General features: G+C 41.1%; 1 protein-coding gene across 1 annotated transcript; it reads left to right on the top strand.

Moving 5' to 3' along the window:
- The first annotated feature begins 845 nt into the window (after nucleotides 1–845).
- On the top strand, nucleotides 846–19,038 carry LOC109907771 (sodium- and chloride-dependent GABA transporter 1). The gene is made up of 15 exons (XM_020505965.2): nucleotides 846–1,722; nucleotides 2,773–3,156; nucleotides 3,418–3,549; nucleotides 3,785–3,885; nucleotides 4,034–4,143; nucleotides 4,302–4,434; nucleotides 5,363–5,497; nucleotides 5,604–5,707; nucleotides 6,811–6,935; nucleotides 7,118–7,230; nucleotides 15,269–15,400; nucleotides 15,711–15,813; nucleotides 16,196–16,296; nucleotides 16,466–16,633; nucleotides 17,037–19,038. Exons 2-15 carry the CDS (start codon nucleotides 2,928–2,930, stop codon nucleotides 17,436–17,438), a joined length of 2,088 nt encoding a protein of 695 aa, XP_020361554.1. The 5' UTR covers nucleotides 846–1,722; nucleotides 2,773–2,927; the 3' UTR covers nucleotides 17,439–19,038.
- The last annotated feature ends 1,059 nt before the right edge of the window (nucleotides 19,039–20,097 follow it).

Below are 20,097 nucleotides of genomic sequence, written 5' to 3'. Positions count from 1 at the left end.
AATATATCTCAAAATCAAGTGTCTCGCAAATGTGTCTCTCACAATTTTTGAGTATGGATAAAATATAGACATTTTAAGCTATTTCGAGGTGGTATTATGACAAAATAAAATAACAAAGTGTCAAATCTTGCTTCTTTGTTTGGTAAAAAATATGTTGTAAGCAATGCCATAGCAATAATTCACAACAAAACTGCTTGGTAAAAACTACTTAGACCTGGTATGCTTCAACGGAGCAGTAATAAGATATAGCTAGCTGTCAACCACAATGTCATCAATTATACAGTGTAAATCCCCCCCCCCCCCAAAAAAAAAAAACTTTTGTCACTGACCTGATATGGAAAAAAACATCTATAAAAAAAAATCACTTTATCTATGTATGATGAAAAAATGTTCCTCTTATTTCAGAATACTTTCAATACAGTTTTTATCCTGCATCAAAGTCAGATAATATTGTTATATACTTACCACTGAAGTCAAAACTTTATTTTTATTTTTTTTAGAATTCCATAGAGGGTAATGTTGCTTTCTTTTTGCCTTGCATTTGTCTGGTTTCTCGAGAGAGACAAAATACAACAAAACATTTCAAAACAAAAGAATTCAGCTAACACTCCGTTAGGCTTGCATGTATTCACTTTTAGGACAACCCCATCTGTAAAATCTCTTGCAGCTTGAATTCTACGGCTTGAAGAAACATATTTATTTGAATTTGTGAGTTCAATTATTCTCCATTGGGTGACTTTATTCCTCTCACGTCAGCCTTTTCATTTCTGGAGACGGTAGGCTAAAAAACGATTACAGGCAGAGTTAGACAATCAGCCAGTGCCCCCTCCCTTTATTGACAGGCTCCCTTATCACACTTGCCAGAAAGCAGACGGCCACCAACTAGCCTCACCTTCCAAATTATGCCAGTTTAGAATTGTTAATCGTGCATTGACTGCCCTCGATATGCTTGCATCTAACACCCCGTGATGACATTTGATTTGAGGAGGGTTGGGTTGTATTTGATGACATATTTGGGGTCTTGGGGCTGGCTGGGAATGAGGTGTTTAGAATTTTTCCTTAATTTGAAGACCGTGACAGGTCGAGGAGGGGAAAAACAGTGCTACACATACGTGTGTTCAAGTTTGGGGGACAGCTATATCATCTTATTATAGTGTAAATAAGGTGGCCAATAGGTTGATGACCCCCTCTACAAATGTGTGATAGCCTATCATCGGAGAAACTCGTGTTCCCTTAATGTCTTACCCCTGCTATAGAACTACTCAGGATTTCCCAAACAGTGAAAACACGTTAGAAAATCATGAAATATTGAGAAAACATGCAGTGCGATGTCAGTAGTGGATGTGTAGACTACACGGAGGAGGAGGGGGGCGACTTTCAGATGACATTGACGCTATGTAGATGGGAGTTGAGAATTGCGCTCCCCTGAACGTTTCTGGTTGTTGATGTTAGACAGTTGCACAAGGCGAAGCGGCTGCTTCTCGTGTTGATTCAGCCACCTCGTCAGCACCTAGCCGCTGGACAGCTCCCTGCAGCGGGGTACGTGCGCGCTCTCCTCTAAGACACTTTTGGCGCTTGTTCCAAGTCTTTTAATGGAAAGACAATATCTTTATGTTCCAAGTAAAACTGGAAGTTTACAACTTCAGGGGGAATCTACGGATACCTCGTTTCGAGATTTGTGGCAGGCAGCACATCGTCGGTGGCAGAGAGCACAGCTTTATTGTAAGTAAATTGAGTTATTTGGCGTGTGTGTGAATTACAATTGCGTGAATTGTTCATTGTAAGTGATAATGACGGTGATTAAACTCGTATAGTTGAACGTGGCAGTATGGAACGTTGCTAACCCTAATGACTTTAGACCATGTCTTATAGCCAATTAAATACAGCATGTGGCACTCCTGGTTAATTGAATGGTTCATAAAACTGTGTACATGTTTTGCCATATAGAAGTGCGTTTGGTTTTCTAATCATCGACTAGAATGGAATACTATTTGTGCAGCCTGATGCGTAAAGCGTTATGCTTTGGGCATTCCTTTGTCTCCAATGCAATTGTGATCCAGTTTGGTTGAGACATTGCTGTTGGTTTTCCTGTCCACTAAAACCAGTGCATAGGTAATTAGTAAGCGTATCTGCACGTGTCAATTGCACGGTGTAATCGTTGCTCTCTCATATTGGATCTGCATATGTCATTCTCGAATGTTGTTTTTTTGCGCGTGAGCTGGATGGCTTGGATTCTTATTAAACAACGTCAGAAAGTTTTTGTCATTGCAAATAATCATGCATTCGGTGATGTGCATAGGCCTACTCGATAACTGACTGTATTTCAATTGCAAATTGTGTTGATTTGTAAGAATATTGGGGGAGAGAGAAGTAGACTATACCCTATATCAATCTACGCACATCCCAATTGTCTGCGTTGCTTTTTGGGGAAAAAACTCATGTGCCATCATTGATGTGCCATCATTGTTTTTTTTATGGCATTGTTGTGTCTCAGACTCTGCATTGCATGTGTTTGGTGAGACGGTTATTAGTGTCTTGAGTGGCATCGATGGAAAACATCTGACTTTAAAAATGCTTTTAAAATTAGGTAGCTTACAAATAGCTTGAACAGTCAAGCTCCATACAATGCCTGTAAATGGCATTGGATTCGTTCAAAAATTACATTCTCATTCTGGTGCTAATCAATTGTAAATGTCACCATGTTGTCTAATACATTTTCCAATTTGAGTGGGCTCTCAAAAACCGACCAATTACTCTATTCACCGATTCCAGGTTAACGGCAACTGACGAGCCGTGTCCCCATAGCGGTCACCTGCTTCCAGACATTTGGTTCAAAGGTTTTGGTCAAAAACCGCGAAACTGCTGTCTGTGTGGACTGGTGCTGAAGCTTCGCGTCCCAAGGCCAGGACCACTACAAATCGAGAGACATGGCGACGAACGGCACCAAAACGGATGGACAAGTAACAGAACTTAACGAAGTGGCAACTAATGACAAACCCAAGTCACTGGACGTGAAAAGCGACAAGACGAAAAAGGATCTTCCCGAAAGAGAAACCTGGGGAGGGAGATTCGATTTCCTTCTGTCGTGTGTAGGTTATGCAATTGGACTCGGAAACGTATGGAGATTTCCATATCTCTGTGGAAAAAATGGTGGAGGTAAACACGATTTTAAAAAGTCATATAACGTAAGTTCATTTCACTACTCAGTGAGTGCTTCGTCCATTTCGAGCACTCTAATTATTATGTGAAATGAAGAGTGAATATGTCCCTCGTGTAAGAGCGCAGACATGCATTATTCTTATCCTAATTGAATTATTCCAATTAGCTTCTACAGTGGGCTGTAAGTAACATTCCATTGCATATGTGTGGTTTTATTCTGACATTTATATTTGGATTGATTTACTTGTGTCTATGCAGGAGCCTTCTTGATCCCCTATTTTTTGACACTCATATTCGCTGGGATGCCGCTGTTCCTGCTTGAGACCGCTCTTGGTCAATACACTTCAATTGGTGGGCTTGGAGTCTGGAAACTGGCTCCCGTGTTCAAAGGTATAAATTCTACTCGTGCAATGCTCTTTCTGTATCTTCTACGGTCATTTTTGGGGGGGTATTTTAAATCAAATTCCTAATTGTCAGCTGGCCCACTTGTGCATTCAATCTTTATTGTGTGGTAGGCTAATCACGGCCATAACCAGAAAAGATCGAGAGTTCTGCTGTAATTCTCTCTGAATATACTGGAGCATTAGGAGCATGCACAAACATGTCATCAATTTCCATCTCATAGGTGTTGGCCTTGCAGCAGCTGTCCTGTCCTTCTGGCTTAACATTTACTACATTGTCATCATTGCCTGGGCCATATACTATCTCTACAACTCATTTACCTCTGTAAGTACCGCCATTTTACCTCCTACAAGCCACATGGGGATGAGACAAAAAAGTATTTCTCACTGGGGATTGTAAACATCCTTGATATCGTGTGAGATCTCTCATTGTGTCGAGGAGGAAAACAGGCATTATCCTTCTTGTTTTTCAGGAACTTCCATGGAGCTCATGTGGCAATTCATGGAACACAGACAAATGTTACTCAAACTACAGTATTGTTGATAACACCAATCTTACCAGCGCGGTGATGGAGTTTTGGGAGTAAGACATTGACTGCTTGTTTTTTTTGTGTGGTTTTTTTTGTTGCTCCAGCACAGCGTTACAGTACCCTGCATGCCTGCTTGAGGAGTGTAAAAGGAATGTCCCTTTGCTGCAAAGCATTCTCCCAGTGTGTATAATAGTCTTATTGTTGCTTATAGGCGCAACATGCATCAAATGACCGATGGCTTGGAAAAACCAGGGCAAATCCGAGCGCCACTGGCAATAACACTGGCCATCGCTTGGGTCCTGGTTTACTTCTGTATCTGGAAAGGGGTGAGCTGGACTGGCAAGGTAAGAGACTGGTTTCGCAAGGCAGATCTAGGTGTATGTAAAAGCTCTCTGGCAGCCAATGTGTGACAGTGATGCAATATGAATCGTTGTCATGTATTATTTATTTTTTACCTTTATTTAACCAGATAAGACCCATTGAGGTTAAAAACCTATTTTGCGTGGGCGACCTGGTACGAAGGCAAAACATGGAAATATCAGCGGGTGCATAACATATTACAGGAAAATACAAAAAACACACAAACGACAAAGTGTCACAAATTACAGATACAATTGAAGATTAAAAACAACTGCAGCTGTCAAAAACAGTGTTGTCGATCAGAGTCATATCACCTTCATTAATCATTTATATTGCACTGACTATTGTCCAGATTGATTTTAGAATGGGAGGAGATACATCAAACATTCAGTAATCATGTTCAGGCTCATGGTGCCTCCTGTCATGGGGGGTGGGGGGGGGGGGGGGTGATGATAGGAGGGAGAGCAACAAGCCCTCTAAAATCTGGTTTTGTCCTTTCCTCTCCCCCTCAGTTGGAGCCAGTTCACTCCCTGTTGGTGCTACATTTCGGAAATCTAATGTGTCATGTGACCATAGCAAATACCATTTGTTGTGGTGGCAAAACGCTCCACCCACCTACGTTTTTAGCTCTAAAATCTCATAAGGGGTTTCATGTAAGCATAAAGAGATGGTGTCGAATCCAATTGAAGCTTCAATGAATTTCTTTACTAGATTTCTGTTGATTTATTTTCTTATTTTTCACTGTTCTCTGTGTGAGAGTTTGGAGGACAAGAAATCCATTGGTTTTCCTCTCTAGTGAATAGGCCTTTGTTGAAAGCAGAGACTGAATTGCAAATGTATTAACTCGATGGTTAACAGTTTTAACGTGCATTCCTTTGCTGCTGATGGTGACTCGTTGATTACATTTTCTAGGTTGTGTACTTCTCGGCCACGTATCCCTATTTCATGCTATTCATTCTGTTCTGCCGTGGAGTGACTCTACCTGGAGCTATGGATGGCATTCTCTTCTATATCACCCCTAACTTTGAAAAACTAAAAGAATCTGAGGTAATGAATGAACTTACCATTCTATGTAAGATAAATACTGGCATGTGAATCAACCATTTTTCAGCCTCCTTTGTCAAACGGCTAAATGGTTATTTCCCCTTGTCAGGTATGGCTGGATGCTGCCACTCAGATATTTTTCTCCTACGGTTTGGGACTGGGCTCACTGATAGCTCTTGGGAGCTATAACCCTTTTAATAATAATGTTTACAGGTAAGATGGAGGTAGGCTTCTATTAAATGGAAAGATAATGTATGAGGCAAGACTTGAAAAGGCAACCATTAGACCAGTATACCTTAACGCAGGGGTCGGCAATATATATTAGGATTTTAGTTTTGGGTCAAAAAATGATAAAATCACCAGAAATTCAGCTAAAATGTTGTTTAATTGAGTAGATCTGTTCCCAAGTACCCCCGCAAAACAAAAGAGACATATGTGATCGTGTCTCAATGGAATCAAGGTATGAAATTATTCTTATTTTCAAATACAATCTATTTCTGGGCTGAGTTGTGGTCAATTTCCAGTGTACAGATTATTATGTTCCAGCCCCCTGACCATCCGCTCCGACAAAAATCGTCCCACGGCTGAATCTAGTTGCCTACCTCTGCCTCAACAGTATATGTGGACCTTACTATTAGCCATTGACAATGAGAAGCCTAGATTAACGTTATTATAATCAATACAGTGATTCAGTCTAGTATGGGGCCCTTCATACAGCTTTGGATGTGCATCACATAAATAAAAGAAGATTAGGCAAAGATTTCACATCCTCCCCAAACAGTCCATCCTTGGTCCTATGTCCCACAAATTGCTCATCAGTTATATAATCATGCAGCCTCAACTTGCATTTATTTCAATGTACTTGTTGTTACTTGTTGTTGCTTATTAGCGGCCCAATATTATTTAGCTATAGACCAAACATTATATCATGCAATTTGGTTTGTAAATAAGGGTTGCTTTTTGGAAAACTCTTCTTTGCAAATAGGAGCTTGGTATCCATTAAAAATGGGCATTGCATTATTTCATACATAAGTATTACTGTGATATTAAACCTCTTTGGATAAAGGAACATTGTTCCCCATTGGAATGTTGCACAAAAAACACATTTCCCTTTGTTTTACTATCTCATTGCACACCTTTTGTGGCCAACATCAATATATTATTAAGCAGGGATATGTTTTCAACTCAGCAATAATAAGGAATAAGCTCTCTCTCCTGAGAAAGGCCTTTTTAGGAATCCATGATGATGCTACAGAAGAGATGACAGATCACCATAAGCTCTGACAACAGGACGTTTTCATGTTTCCTTTCCACAGAGACTCTATCATAGTTTGCTGCATCAACTCCTTCACCAGCATGTTTGCTGGCTTTGTCATCTTCTCTATTGTGGGCTTCATGGCGAACGTGACTAAGAGGCCCATAGAAGAAGTTGCAGCTTCAGGTAAACCCAATGCTCCCTCTGTAATTGCACCATCAGTGCACAATAGGGGCTGTCTATTCTGACTTCTGCTCGCAGCAATCTAAGTCTAATAATTCACCTCTGCTTCTACCTCAATCCACACAGAGAAACACAGCCGTAAGAAACTGTGAACCAATGTGTTGTGTTGTGTGTTTGGTATGCAGGTCCAGGCCTAGCTTTCCTGGCCTACCCTGAGGCTGTGACCCAGCTGCCTGTCTCCCCTCTCTGGGCTATCTTGTTCTTCTCCATGCTGCTGATGCTGGGGATTGACAGTCAGGTAAGGCTGTTTTCATAGGCTGCTCTGCAATCTCTTGGTGCTTTAGCCCAATCCTATCAGTATCATTGCCATGCCATGTCAGGGGAGTTAGCTAAAGCACCTATAGGTCTAGGACCAGGCTAGTCTGACCTAAATATGTAAGCACAGGTACATATCCAGCTGTTTTTCCCTGGTCTCTCCACATGAGAAGCTCATTTCAGTTGTTTTTGCTAATGGACAGATACAGATGAGCCTAGACTTTTACTGTCAACCTTTTTTAATACAACTATGTCACCTCTCTCTTGGCTCCCTGGTGCTCTGTTGTCATGCATTTAGCTTGTGTGTGATATTTGGGTTACCGCAAGGCCACTGAGTCTGCTAGCAATGATACTAAATTCTGCTACTCATCTTTATATGGAACAGAGTTGACACACTAGTGCTCTTTTTTGTGACTAACCTTTTCTTTATATGGAATTATAAATATTCATACTGCAAGGGAAATGGCTATTTTGCATGTTGGAGTTATATTTCTAAGGTGACTGCCAAAATGAGTTCTCTAGTACTAAAAAAAAGCGATAACAGTGGTTGTTTTTAACTGTTTATTTAGGTAGTTCTAGATAACATGCTGGTTATCATATTGTATGGCTTTCCATTATCTTAATTAATTCAATATAATCCATCAATGTCCATAATCTTTGTTATTAGTTACAACTGTTACATGGTTATCATACTACTACATGAACAACAATGTTCTAAATAAAAAATAATGTATATTTACCCATTGGGTAAAATTAAAGTACAACAATGATACTATGCTTCAAGGGATCCATGTCCAGACTTCCGGCGCCGACAGAGATGGCCGCCTCGCTTCGCGTTCCTAGGAAACTATGCAGTTTTTTTGTTTTTTTACGTGTTATTTCTTACATTAGTACCCCAGGTCATCTTAGGTTTCATTACATACAGTCGAGAAGAACTACTGAATATAAGATCAGCGTCAACTCACCATCAGTACGACCAAGAATATGTTTTTCGCGACGCGGATCCTGTGTTCTGCCTTACAAACAGTACAACGGAGCGGATCCTATGCAGCGACCCAAAAAAACGACTCCGAAAGAGAGGGAAACGAGGCGGTCTTCTGGTCAGACTCCGGAGACGGGCACACCGTGCACCACTCCCTAGCATTCTTCTTGCCAATGTCCAGTCTCTTGACAACAAGGTTGATGAAATCCGAGCAAGGGTAGCATTCCAGAGGGACATCAGAGACTGTAATGTTCTTTGCTTCACGGAAACGTGGCTCACCGGAGAGACGCTATCCGAAGTGGTGCAGCCAACGGGTTTCTCCACGCATCGCGCCGACAGAAACAAACATCTTTCTGGTAAGAAGAGGGGTGGGGGCGTATGCCTTATGGCCAACGTGACATGGTGTGATGAAAGAAACATACAGGAACTCAAATCCTTCTGTTCACCTGATTTAGAATTCCTCACAATCAAATGTAGACCGCATTATCTGCCAAGAGAATTCTCTTCGATTATAATCACAGCCGTATATATCCCCCCCCAAGCAGACACATCGATGGCTCTGAACGAACTTTATTTAACTCTCTGCAAACTGGAAACAATTTATCCGGAGGCTGCATTCATTGTAGCTGGGGATTTTAACAAGGCTAATCTGAAAACAAGACTCCCTAAATTTTATCAGCATATCGATTGCACAACCAGGGGTGGAAAGACCTTGGATCATTGTTACTCTAACTTCCGCGACGCATATAAGGCCCTGCCCCGCCCCCCTTTCGGAAAAGCTGACCACGACTCCATTTTGTTGATCCCTGCCTACAGACAGAAACTAAAACAAGAGGCTCCCACGCTGAGGTCTGTCCAACGCTGGTCCGACCAAGCTGACTCCACACTCCAAGACTGCTTCCATCACGTGGACTGGGAGATGTTTCGTATTGCGTCAGATAACAACATTGACGAATACGCTGATTCGGTGTGCGAGTTCATTAGAACGTGCGTTGAAGATGTCGTTCCCATAGCAACGATTAAAACATTCCCTAACCAGAAACCGTGGATTGATGGCAGCATTCGTGTGAAACTGAAAGCGCGAACCACTGCTTTTAATCAGGGCAAGGTGTCTGGTAACATGACCGAATACAAACAGTGCAGCTATTCCCTCCGCAAGGCTATCAAACAAGCTAAGCGCCAGTACAGAGACAAAGTAGAATCTCAATTCAACGGCTCAGACACAAGAGGCATGTGGCAGGGTCTACAGTCAATCATGGACTACAGGAAGAAATCCAGCCCAGTCACGGACCAGGATGTCTTGCTCCCAGGCAGACTAAATAACTTTTTTGCCCGCTTTGAGGACAATACTGTGCCACTGACACGGCCTGCAACGAAAACATGCGGTCTCTCCTTCACTGCAGCCGAGGTGAGTAAGACATTTAAACGTGTTAACCCTCGCAAGGCTGCAGGCCCAGACGGCATCCCCAGCCGCGCCCTCAGAGCATGCGCAGACCAGCTGGCCGGTGTGTTTACGGACATATTCAATCAATCCCTATACCAGTCTGCTGTTCCCACATGCTTCAAGAGGGCCACCATTGTTCCTGTTCCCAAGAAAGCTACGGTAACTGAGCTAAACGACTACCGCCCCGTAGCACTCACATCCGTCATCATGAAGTGCTTTGAGAGACTAGTCAAGGACCATATCACCTCCACCCTACCTGACACCCTAGACCCACTCCAATTTGCTTACCGCCCAAATAGGTCCACAGACGATGCAATCTCAACCACACTGCACACTGCCCTAACCCATCTGGACAAGAGGAATACCTATGTGAGAATGCTGTTCATCGACTACAGCTCGGCATTCAACACCATAGTACCCTCCAAGCTCGTCATCAAGCTCGAGACCCTGGGTCTCGACCCCGCCCTGTGCAACTGGGTACTGGACTTCCTGACGGGCCGCCCCCAGGTGGTGAGGGTAGGCAACAACATCTCCACCCCTCTGATCCTCAACACTGGGGCCCCACAAGGGTGCGTTCTGAGCCCTCTCCTGTACTCCCTGTTCACCCACGACTGCGTGGCCACGCACGCCTCCAACTCAATCATCAAGTTTGCGGACGACACAACAGTGGTAGGCTTGATTACCAACAACGACGAGACGGCCTACAGGGAGGAGGTGAGGGCCCTCGGAGTGTGGTGTCAGGTAAATAACCTCACACTCAACGTCAACAAAACTAAGGAGGTGATTGTGGACTTCAGGAAACAGCAGAGGGAACACCCCCCTATCCACATCGATGGAACAGTAGTGGAGAGGGTAGCAAGTTTTAAGTTCCTTGGCATACACATCACAGACAAACTGAATTGGTCCACTCACACAGACAGCATCGTGAAGAAGGCGCAGCAGCGCCTCTTCAACCTCAGGAGGCTGAAGAAATTCGGCTTGTCACCAAAAGCACTCACAAACTTCTACAGATGCACAATCGAGAGCATCCTGGCGGGGTGTATCACCGCCTGGTATGGCAACTGCACCGCCCTCAACCGTAAGGCTATCCAGAGGGTAGTGAGGTCTGCACAACGCATCACCGGGGGCAAACTACCTGCCCTCCAGGACACCTACACCACCCGATGCTACAGGAAGGCCATAAAGATCATCAAGGACATCAACCACCCGAGCCACTGCCTGTTCACCCCGCTGTCATCCAGAAGGCGAGGTCAGTACAGATGCATCAAAGCTGGGACCGAGAGACTGAAAAACAGCTTCTATCTCAAGGCCATCAGACTGTTAAACAGCCACCACTAACATTGAGTGGCTGCTGCCAACACACTGTCAATGACACTGACTCAACTCTAGCCACTTAATAATGGGAATTGATGGGAAATTATGTAAATATATCACTAGCCACTTTAAACAATGCTACCTTATATAATGTTACTTACCCTACATTATTCATCTCATATGCATATGTATATACTGTACTCTATATCATCGACTGCATCCTTATGTAATACATGTATCACTAGCCACTTTAACTATGCCACTTTGTTTACATACTCATCTCATATGTTATACTGTACTCGATATCATCTACTGTATCTTGCCTATGCTGCTTTGTACCATCACTCATTCATATATCCTTATGTACATATTCCTTATCCCCTTACACTGTGTATAAGACAGTAGTTTTTTTGGAATTGTTAGTTAGATTACTTGTTGGTTATTACTGCATTGTCGGAACTAGAAGCACAAGCATTTCGCTACACTCGCATTAACATCTGCTAACCATGTGTATGTGACAAATAAAATTTGATTTGATTTGATTTGATTTGAGATAATTGTAGGTGCTTAATTTTGTTGGTTCTTTGAAGTTTTTATTTCATAGAAATACTAATTTACCAAATTATGCAGTTGATAAAACATGAAAATACAAACAGGAGCAAGACTATCAATGATCCTATAAACATTAAAGTGAAATTGACAGCATTTTAGCAATATTAAATATTATTAAAAATCTGTTCATATACACCCCCAAGAGGAATATGACACTTTAAAAAAAAAATTCTGACAAGCGACCACTTAGATATGTTATTTTTATGTTTTCATAAATTCTTAGAATGTTCGGGAATTTGTGAAAATTCTATAGCAATATAGAGCGGGAAAGCGGCCGTGCGTTCTGGACAATTAATAGACACTGCAGTAAATAAATCAGAATAAAAACATCTGGCTCGTCCAGACCATAGCTACAGTAGGCCTTTATGCAAACAAGCCATTTGCCATGCACACTTGCCATCATTCACTATGAACTGGAATGTGTGTTAACAGGCAGTTGCAAAAACGTGACTTTAGATCATTAGAATGCATTCGCCAGAAGCCACAAAATATACCTGAATGGATCTCTGCAAATATGTCAATACCACAGGAGTCCTCTTACATTTGCGAACTTTACAGTCCTATTGATCAAACGACTATGAAAAGATAGGCTCTCTCTCCCCTCAGTTAAGCGCACATCAACAATGACAAGATCAACAACTAATGCTAGCCAGAGCAAGATGAGCTAAAATGTAACTAAGGAACATTAGATAAACCCTCTCAAACTTTTTCAGCTAGGTGACTGTCAAAATTGCACTGAAACATGATGGGGAATTGTAGCCTACTCGTCCTTCTGTAGCTTGCTTGCAACCCATCATCCAAGCTAACTGGCTAAAGTCGGCTAGCTTGCTTGCTACCTACTTTGAGACGCAAATGAGAAAACATCGCACCCTGACCATTTTACTCGCCCTAGCAGAGCTGGTTAGGTTGTTCACATGTTATTTAGAGCGTTTGTGACTAACTATAACTTTTTTTAGCCTACATTTACTGACACCGGTCATATTCAGCGGGTTTTCATGTTTGTAAATTCATCCGTTATTTTATGGCACACTCAGACCGTGCTATGGCACACTCAGACCGAGAGTGTTTTGAAATCGGAGTAGGTAGCCAGAGTGAATTTGTGAACGCAAAATATATGCTAACTGTATAACAGTCGTTCACGTTCTTGCTAGCTAAGCAAAACACATCTCTAACTGTGTATAACCACCAAAAATGATATGGGGGGAAAAAGTCAGTCACTCACCCACTCCTCCAATGACATGACATGACATCCTCTTAGCAGCTAGCTAGTTAATGTTAGGCTCCATGTTTTTAGCTTGCTACATAAATAGATACGCTATCCTATTAGCCACGTTATTTGTTTTTGTATTTGTATACAAAGCAGCAGCTACTCTTCCTGGGGTCCAGCAAAATTAAGGCAATACATTCACAGACATCCCAACACACTGTGTGCCCTCAGGCCCCTTACTCCACCACTACCACATATCTACAGTACTAAATCTATGTGCATGTATAGTGCGTATGTTATCGTGTGTGTGTGTGCGTGCGTGTGAGCGTGCGTGTGTGTGTGCCAATGTTTGTGTTGCTTCACAGTCCCCGCTGTTCCATAAGGTGTTTTTTAATGTTTTTTTTTCATCTAATTTTACTGCTTGCGTCAGTTACTTGATGTGGAATAGAGTTCCATGTAGTCATGGCTCTATGTAGTACTGTGTTCCACCCATAGTCTGTTCTGAACTTGGGGAATGTGAAGAGAACTCTTGTAGGTTATGCATGGGTGTCCGAGCTGTGTGTCAGTAGTTTGGACAGACAGCTCTGCGCATTCAGCATGTCAATACCTCTCATAAATAACAGTGGTGATGAAGTCGATCTCTCCTCCACTTTCAGCCAGGAGAGATTGACATGCATATTATTAATATTAGCTCTCTGTGTACATCCAAGGGCCAGCCTGCTGCCCTGTTCTGAGCCAATTGCAATTTTCCTAAGTCCTTTTTTGTGGTACCTGACCACACGACTGAACAGTTGTCAAGGTGTGACAAAACTAGGGCCTGTAGGATCTGCCTTGTTGATGGTGTTGTTAAGAAGGCAGAACATCGCATTATTATAGACAGACTTCTCCCCATCTTAGCTACTACTGTATCAATATGTTTTGACCATAACAGTTTACAATCTAGTGTTACTCCAAGCAGTTTAGTCATCACAACTTGCTCAATTTACACATTATTTATTACAAGATTTAGTTGAGGTTTAGGGTTTAGTGAATGTTTTGTTCCAAATACAATGTTTTTAGTTTTAGAAATATTTAGGGCTAACTTATTCCTTGCCACCCACTCTGAAACTAACTGCAGCTCTTTGTTGAGTATTGCAGTCATTTCAGTCGCTGTAGTAGCTGACGTGTATAGTGTTGAGTCATCCGCATACATAGAAACTCTGGCTTTACTCAAAGTCAGTGGCATGCCGTTAGTAAAAATTGAAAACCGCAAGGGGCCTAAACAGCTACCCTGGTGAATTCCTGATTCTAACTGGATTATATTTAAAAGGCTTCCATTGAAGAACACCCTCTGTGTTCTGTTAGACGAGTAACTTTTAATCCACATTATAGCAAGGAGTGTAAAGCCATAACACATACATTTTTCCAGCAGCAGACTATGATCAATAATGTCAGAAGCTGCACTGAAGTCTAACAAAACACACCCCACAATCATTTATCATCAGTTTCTCTGAGCCAATCATCAATCATTTGTGTAAGTGCTGTGCTTGTTGAGTGTTCCTACCTATAAGCATGCTGAAATTCTGTTGTCAATTTGATTACTGTGAAATAGCATTGTATCTGGTCAAAAAAAAAAAATCCCAGAAGTTTGATTGGTTGGCTATTTAAGCCAGTAAAGGGGGCTTAACTATTCTTTGGTAGCGGAATGACTTTAGCTTCCGTCCAGGCCTGAGCGCACACACTTTCTAGTAGGCTTAAATTGAAGATGTGGTAATATCGTCTGCTATTATCCTCAGTAATTTTCCATCTAGATTGTCAGTTGGTGGTTTGTCATTGTTGATAGACAACAATACTTTTTTCACCTCTTCCACGCGACTTTACGGAATTCAAAAGTACAATTCTTGTCTTCCATAATTTGGTCCGATATACTTGGATGTGTGGTGTCAGCGTTTGTTGCTGGCATGTCTGACTTGTGATCATTGCCCTTGCTAGTTTGATGGTATTGAAATTCCCAGCCTTAGCTACAGTTGTCTGTTTTTGTCCAAAATATAGTGTAATTGAAACTGAAACAGTGCATCCTGAATGGAGGCAGCAAACAATGTACCAAGCCAGCAGTGATTTACAATATTTCTTGGACTACCAAGAAATGTATTGGTGATTTATATTAATCATGCATTGAACTGCATCCGTCTATTCTGCCAACAATGCCTTAGTGTACATCATGGAATGCTGAGTCAAATATAACCTATTTTTAAAACCTCTTATGAAGTTGGTTTTGTAGCATAAACTGGGAATTTTATATTTTTGAATGATATTTTGATTGTCTGCTTGTTTCATATCTGAAAAGTTGTTAAAATGCTGTTAGTTCCACTGTAAGTGCTTCATTACATAGATACTAAGCACAATACTGTAAATCTCTCCCCTTTGTGACTGAGCATCCACCCCCTTTGTGTGTCTGTGTGTGTGTGTGTCTGTGTGGGTAGTTCTGCACGGTAGAGGGCTTTATCACAGCTCTGGTGGATGAGTTTCCCAGGGCACTGAGGGGCAGGAGAGAGCTCTTCATCGCTGCTGTCTGCCTGGTATCGTACCTGATCGGCCTATCCAACATCACACAGGTACAACACATCTCTCTCTCTCTCTCTGAACTACAAAACCTCCGCTCTCTCTCTCTCTCTCTCTTTCTCATCATTAGTCAAACATCAGATTGAACTACAAAACCTCCAATTTGGTTAAAAATTTGAATTACATTGGTTAGCACTATCGCTGTCTAATTTTATATAAAAAATAACAGATTTGTTTCGAGTTGAAAATGAATCCCAACCACCATCTTTCCCTCTGAGATGAGGATGTGAATATAATGTAAAGACCACAGACCATGTGATTTCTCACCGTAGTAAGACTCACCCTTCTGTGTTGTGTCACTAGGGAGGCCTGTACGTGTTCAAGCTCTTCGACTACTACTCTGCCAGTGGGATGTGTCTCCTCTTCCTGGTCTTCTTCGAGTGCATCTCCATATCCTGGTTCTATGGTGGGTAGAGTCTCTAGACAACGTCAAATACACATAGTACACTAGATACATTATTGCAGTGAACGGTATGCATCAGAAACACCCTATTTCAGCATTACGAAATGACTTGTTACAGTGATGTGCGCTCAGGCAAGAGGCGATGAGCAATGAATGAACTAGACACACTAGTTAAATCTGAAGGTTGAATGATCAAATAAACTCCCACTTGTCCAGAGACATTAGTCCACCTTCAAACCCTGTTGACCCTCAGGGACATCAAACGCTGCTCACATGTCCTACACTACACCAGCTCTCCTCCCTCATTACAATTCATGGCAGACCAGTGGAAAATTGGAAGAAATTGAATTTGAATATTTTGATAACACAGTCATTTGTCTCGCAGGTGTGAACAAATTCTATGACAACATCCAGGAGATGATTGGCTACAAGCCCTGTATCTGGTGGAAGCTGTGCTGGGTTTGTTTCACCCCTCTCATCGTGGCCGTAAGTAGTACACCATACACATCCAATAGAACATCCAGTACCATGACATGAACGAAAATAACATTTCATATCAATATGACCTGCCTCAAGCAATTTTGAGGCAGAGAAAGAAAGTGTCTGAGAAGAGGTGGTGTCAGGATTAATAAGGATCGTACCATGTCTCCCACAGGGAGTGTTCTTGTTCAGTGCAGTCCAAATGGTTCCTCTCACCTTGAACAACTACGTGTTCCCTGCCTGGGGCCAGGGAGTGGGCTGGCTCATGGCTCTGTCCTCCATGGTCCTCATCCCTGGATACATGGTCTACATGTACCTCGGACTCAAGGGCACCTGGAAAGAGGTAATCTACATAATGATTTATGGATATGGGGCGGCAGGTAGCCTAGTGGTTAGAGCATTGGGCCAGTAACCGTAAAGGTTGCTAGATCGAATCCCTGAGCTGACAAGGTAAGAATCTGTCGTTCTGCCCCTGAACAAGGCAGTTAACCCACTGTCATTGTAAAAAATTATTTGTTCTGAACTGACTTGCCTTGTTAAATAAAAAAATGTGGAATGTTCCCCCCTTTCTCTAAGAGCAAGAGAATAAAGGCAATTTGGTGATGATTGATATGTAACCCAAATGGTTTATTATCATGTCATTAAGTAGTAAATAGATCATTTCAGTCAGCTTCTCCTCTCTGGACATGTTGGAGATGCATTCATTGTGTTACTTAATTAACTGTTTTGTTGTGATTCTTTCTCAGCGCCTACGGATAATGTTCCAGCCTCCTGCAGTGGTCCGACGGCCACAGGAGAATGGACCTGAGACAGTGGTTGCCGAGACCAACATTGCTAGTCCCTCTAACGCGGCCAACCCAACTAGTCCATCCAACCCGGTTAGTCCTGTCAATCCAACTGCTACAAGCCCAGTTGCTGCAGCCCCGGCCAACCCAGCACCTCCAGCCATTCCAGCTATGGCTAGCCCTGTGAACCCAACTAGTCCGACCGTTCCAACTGTCCCTACCGTCCCTGCCACTCCAGCCAACCCGACCAGCCCTACCAGCCCACCACCCAATCCGGTTAGCCCAACGGCAAAAGAGACGGCCATCCCACCACCCAACATAGTGAGCTCAACAAACCTGACCAACGCTGAGGCCAATGTCTAGACAAGGCAAAACCCTCATGGAGATTGTGTAGTCAACGGCGAACATTACAAAGGACTTCCAAGATTTTAATTGATTCACCTACCTCCAGGGGCAATATCTGATCAAACCGGATTTTAAAATCATGTTTAATTTTTCTGCATTTGTAAAACCAACCCGTTAATGTCTTTTTATTTGTATGCATTAAAAATTCTAAAATCAAAGACTGTTAGTGTTCACAAAAACTACTGTAATCTGAGTAAAAATATGTAAACAAACTGTGTAATACTGTGAGAAAAGAAAACAACTATTGATAATAGAATAGCAATTTGTTCAATATCTTCATGAACCAAGTAAATACAGTGTGACTATAGTAGAGATGAAGTACAAGTGAACAAAATTGTCAACATGGGAGTGCAAGGGACGGAGTCAAATTATCGTGGTTGTTTACTAAGCCTCACACAGTCATCTCTTTACAAAACTTTGCACTCTGTGAGGCTGATTACAGGCCACATGGCAATGAGGAAACTCTGATGAAGAAGCACAATGCCAATAAGAAGTTTAAAGTCTATGAACCCTGGAATTATCCAGTATATCTGTTGCAAAACATTTTGTGTGAGAGAGACTGTGATTTTATCTTCTTTTTTTTTTTGTAAAAAAATGAACTTTTATGTGACAAACATTTTTAGAATTATTTTTAATATGTTTTCTACTATAAATATTGTGACCGAGGACCAAAATCGTAGGCAGACGAAAGCAAAAACGATCTATGCCATGTAGTGTTTGGTTTGAGAAACACAGGGTATCAAAAACATACAAAAATTAAATGCAAACGCACAGGGTATAGAAAAGTGATTTACAAACATTGACTATCCCATTGATGCTGACAGTCAATCCTGTTTACCTTTTTTGCATGCTTTCCTCAGGAACATCAAAGAAAAATTCCAAAATGTCTCCTGACAGATCTAAGACGAGAACAGAGAAGGCCTTAAGCCAGTTATCAACCAATTTATATCAAGCCATAGTCTGTTTGCATGACTGGGCAGATCTCCAGAATATCACTTTGTACACTAGCAAACAATATTGGACCAACTCTATGTTTAAAAATATTCCTTTTTATTTCACTTTATGTGTAATGATCAATTATACTTTGATCAATTTGTATTCAGCAATACAAATGTAGGTGTATAGTTGCAGGCCAGTAGAAGAGTGGTCTATTTCTCTTTTTCTTTTTGTTGTCTTTGTTTTACTAGTAAAAAGCTCAAAGCTTTAATTTCCACAGACATTTGACATGGCGTGTTAAGACAATGCTAGTTGGCTTATATGGCTTCTATACGGCAGTGAAAAGCATCCGGTCGAACAAAAACATGTTTACTTTGAAAAGCAAAACAACCAAGTGAAAATGTGAAATGGCTACAGTTCATGTCCTGTGAATTTTGTATAAAGTTACTCTACCACAGTTTTCTCTGGTACTTTGTTGTAAAACTGTACTGTGTAAAACATGTAACTGTGAATGTCTGTAATACATTGGAAGTTATTGTCTAAATGTTGAAAAAAAATTCTAAAGAGTTGCTGTTTTCTGCAATAATATTTTGATCACAGAAACTAAAGCACATATCTTACAGAAACATACGAAATGATGATGACAATGAAGATATTGACGATTATATTAAAAATAGAAACTATGTCTAGTAAAAAAAAATCACATTGTTTTGTTTATTTTGAACTGTCTCACTGCCTAATGCACAACATAATATAAACATTATATGTGTTTAAATGGTGTCATATGATAAAGCACGATTGTCATGTTATACAAAAAGACTAAAAGCTGAAAAAATAAATAATTATAGAAAATATGAATAACTGTCCTGCATATGTTAACCACTGCGCTCGAGCATAATGTTATGTATGCCGTACTGTAGCTTTTGATGTCATGAAATTAGGTCACCATAATAGACCTCTCAAATGCTATATCCTGCATCAAACCTCAGAATAGTAGTAATTGGCAATTGTTTTGAATCTCTGAACAGAGACAATAGATATGTGTAATGACATTTGTAATGAATAGATTTACACAATTAAGAAAATGCTGTCTAGAAAAAAAAACAAGTAAGGATGTATGGCAAATAAAGCAAGAATGGAAAAGCATATAAAGGCAATTGCTAATTACTCAAACCATGGAGTTGTACTATAGAACCAGGTGGGAGACAAAAAAATGCAATGTACAGTGACATCAGAAAGTATTCACACCCCTTTACTTTTTCCACATTTTGTTGTGCTACAAAGTAAGATTCAATTGGATTTAATTATCATTTTAAATTGTCACATTTAATATGAAAGTGGAAGAAGATTTGTAAAAATGTGTAAAAAAAAAATCATATATATGAAAAATAAAACACTAATATATCTTGATTAAATAAGTATTCAACCACCTGAATACATGTTAGAATCCCCTTCGGAAAGCAATTACAGTCTTTCTGGGTAAGTCTCTAAGAGCTTTGCACACCTGGATTGTACATTTTTCCACATTATTCTTTAAAAAATGATTTAAGCTTTGTCAAGATAGTTCTTGATCATTGCTAGACAGCCATTTTCAAATATTGCCATAGATTTCCAAGACGATTTAAGTCAAAACTGTAACTTGGTAAGTAATTCCAGTATATATTTATCCTTATGTTTTAGG

The sequence above is a fragment of the Oncorhynchus kisutch genome, linkage group LG17, assembly GCF_002021735.2.
Source record: "Oncorhynchus kisutch isolate 150728-3 linkage group LG17, Okis_V2, whole genome shotgun sequence".
Lineage (NCBI taxonomy): Eukaryota > Metazoa > Chordata > Actinopteri > Salmoniformes > Salmonidae > Oncorhynchus > Oncorhynchus kisutch.
The sequence above is the reverse complement of the archived record's forward strand: the minus strand, read 5'-3'. Positions and strand labels throughout refer to the sequence as shown.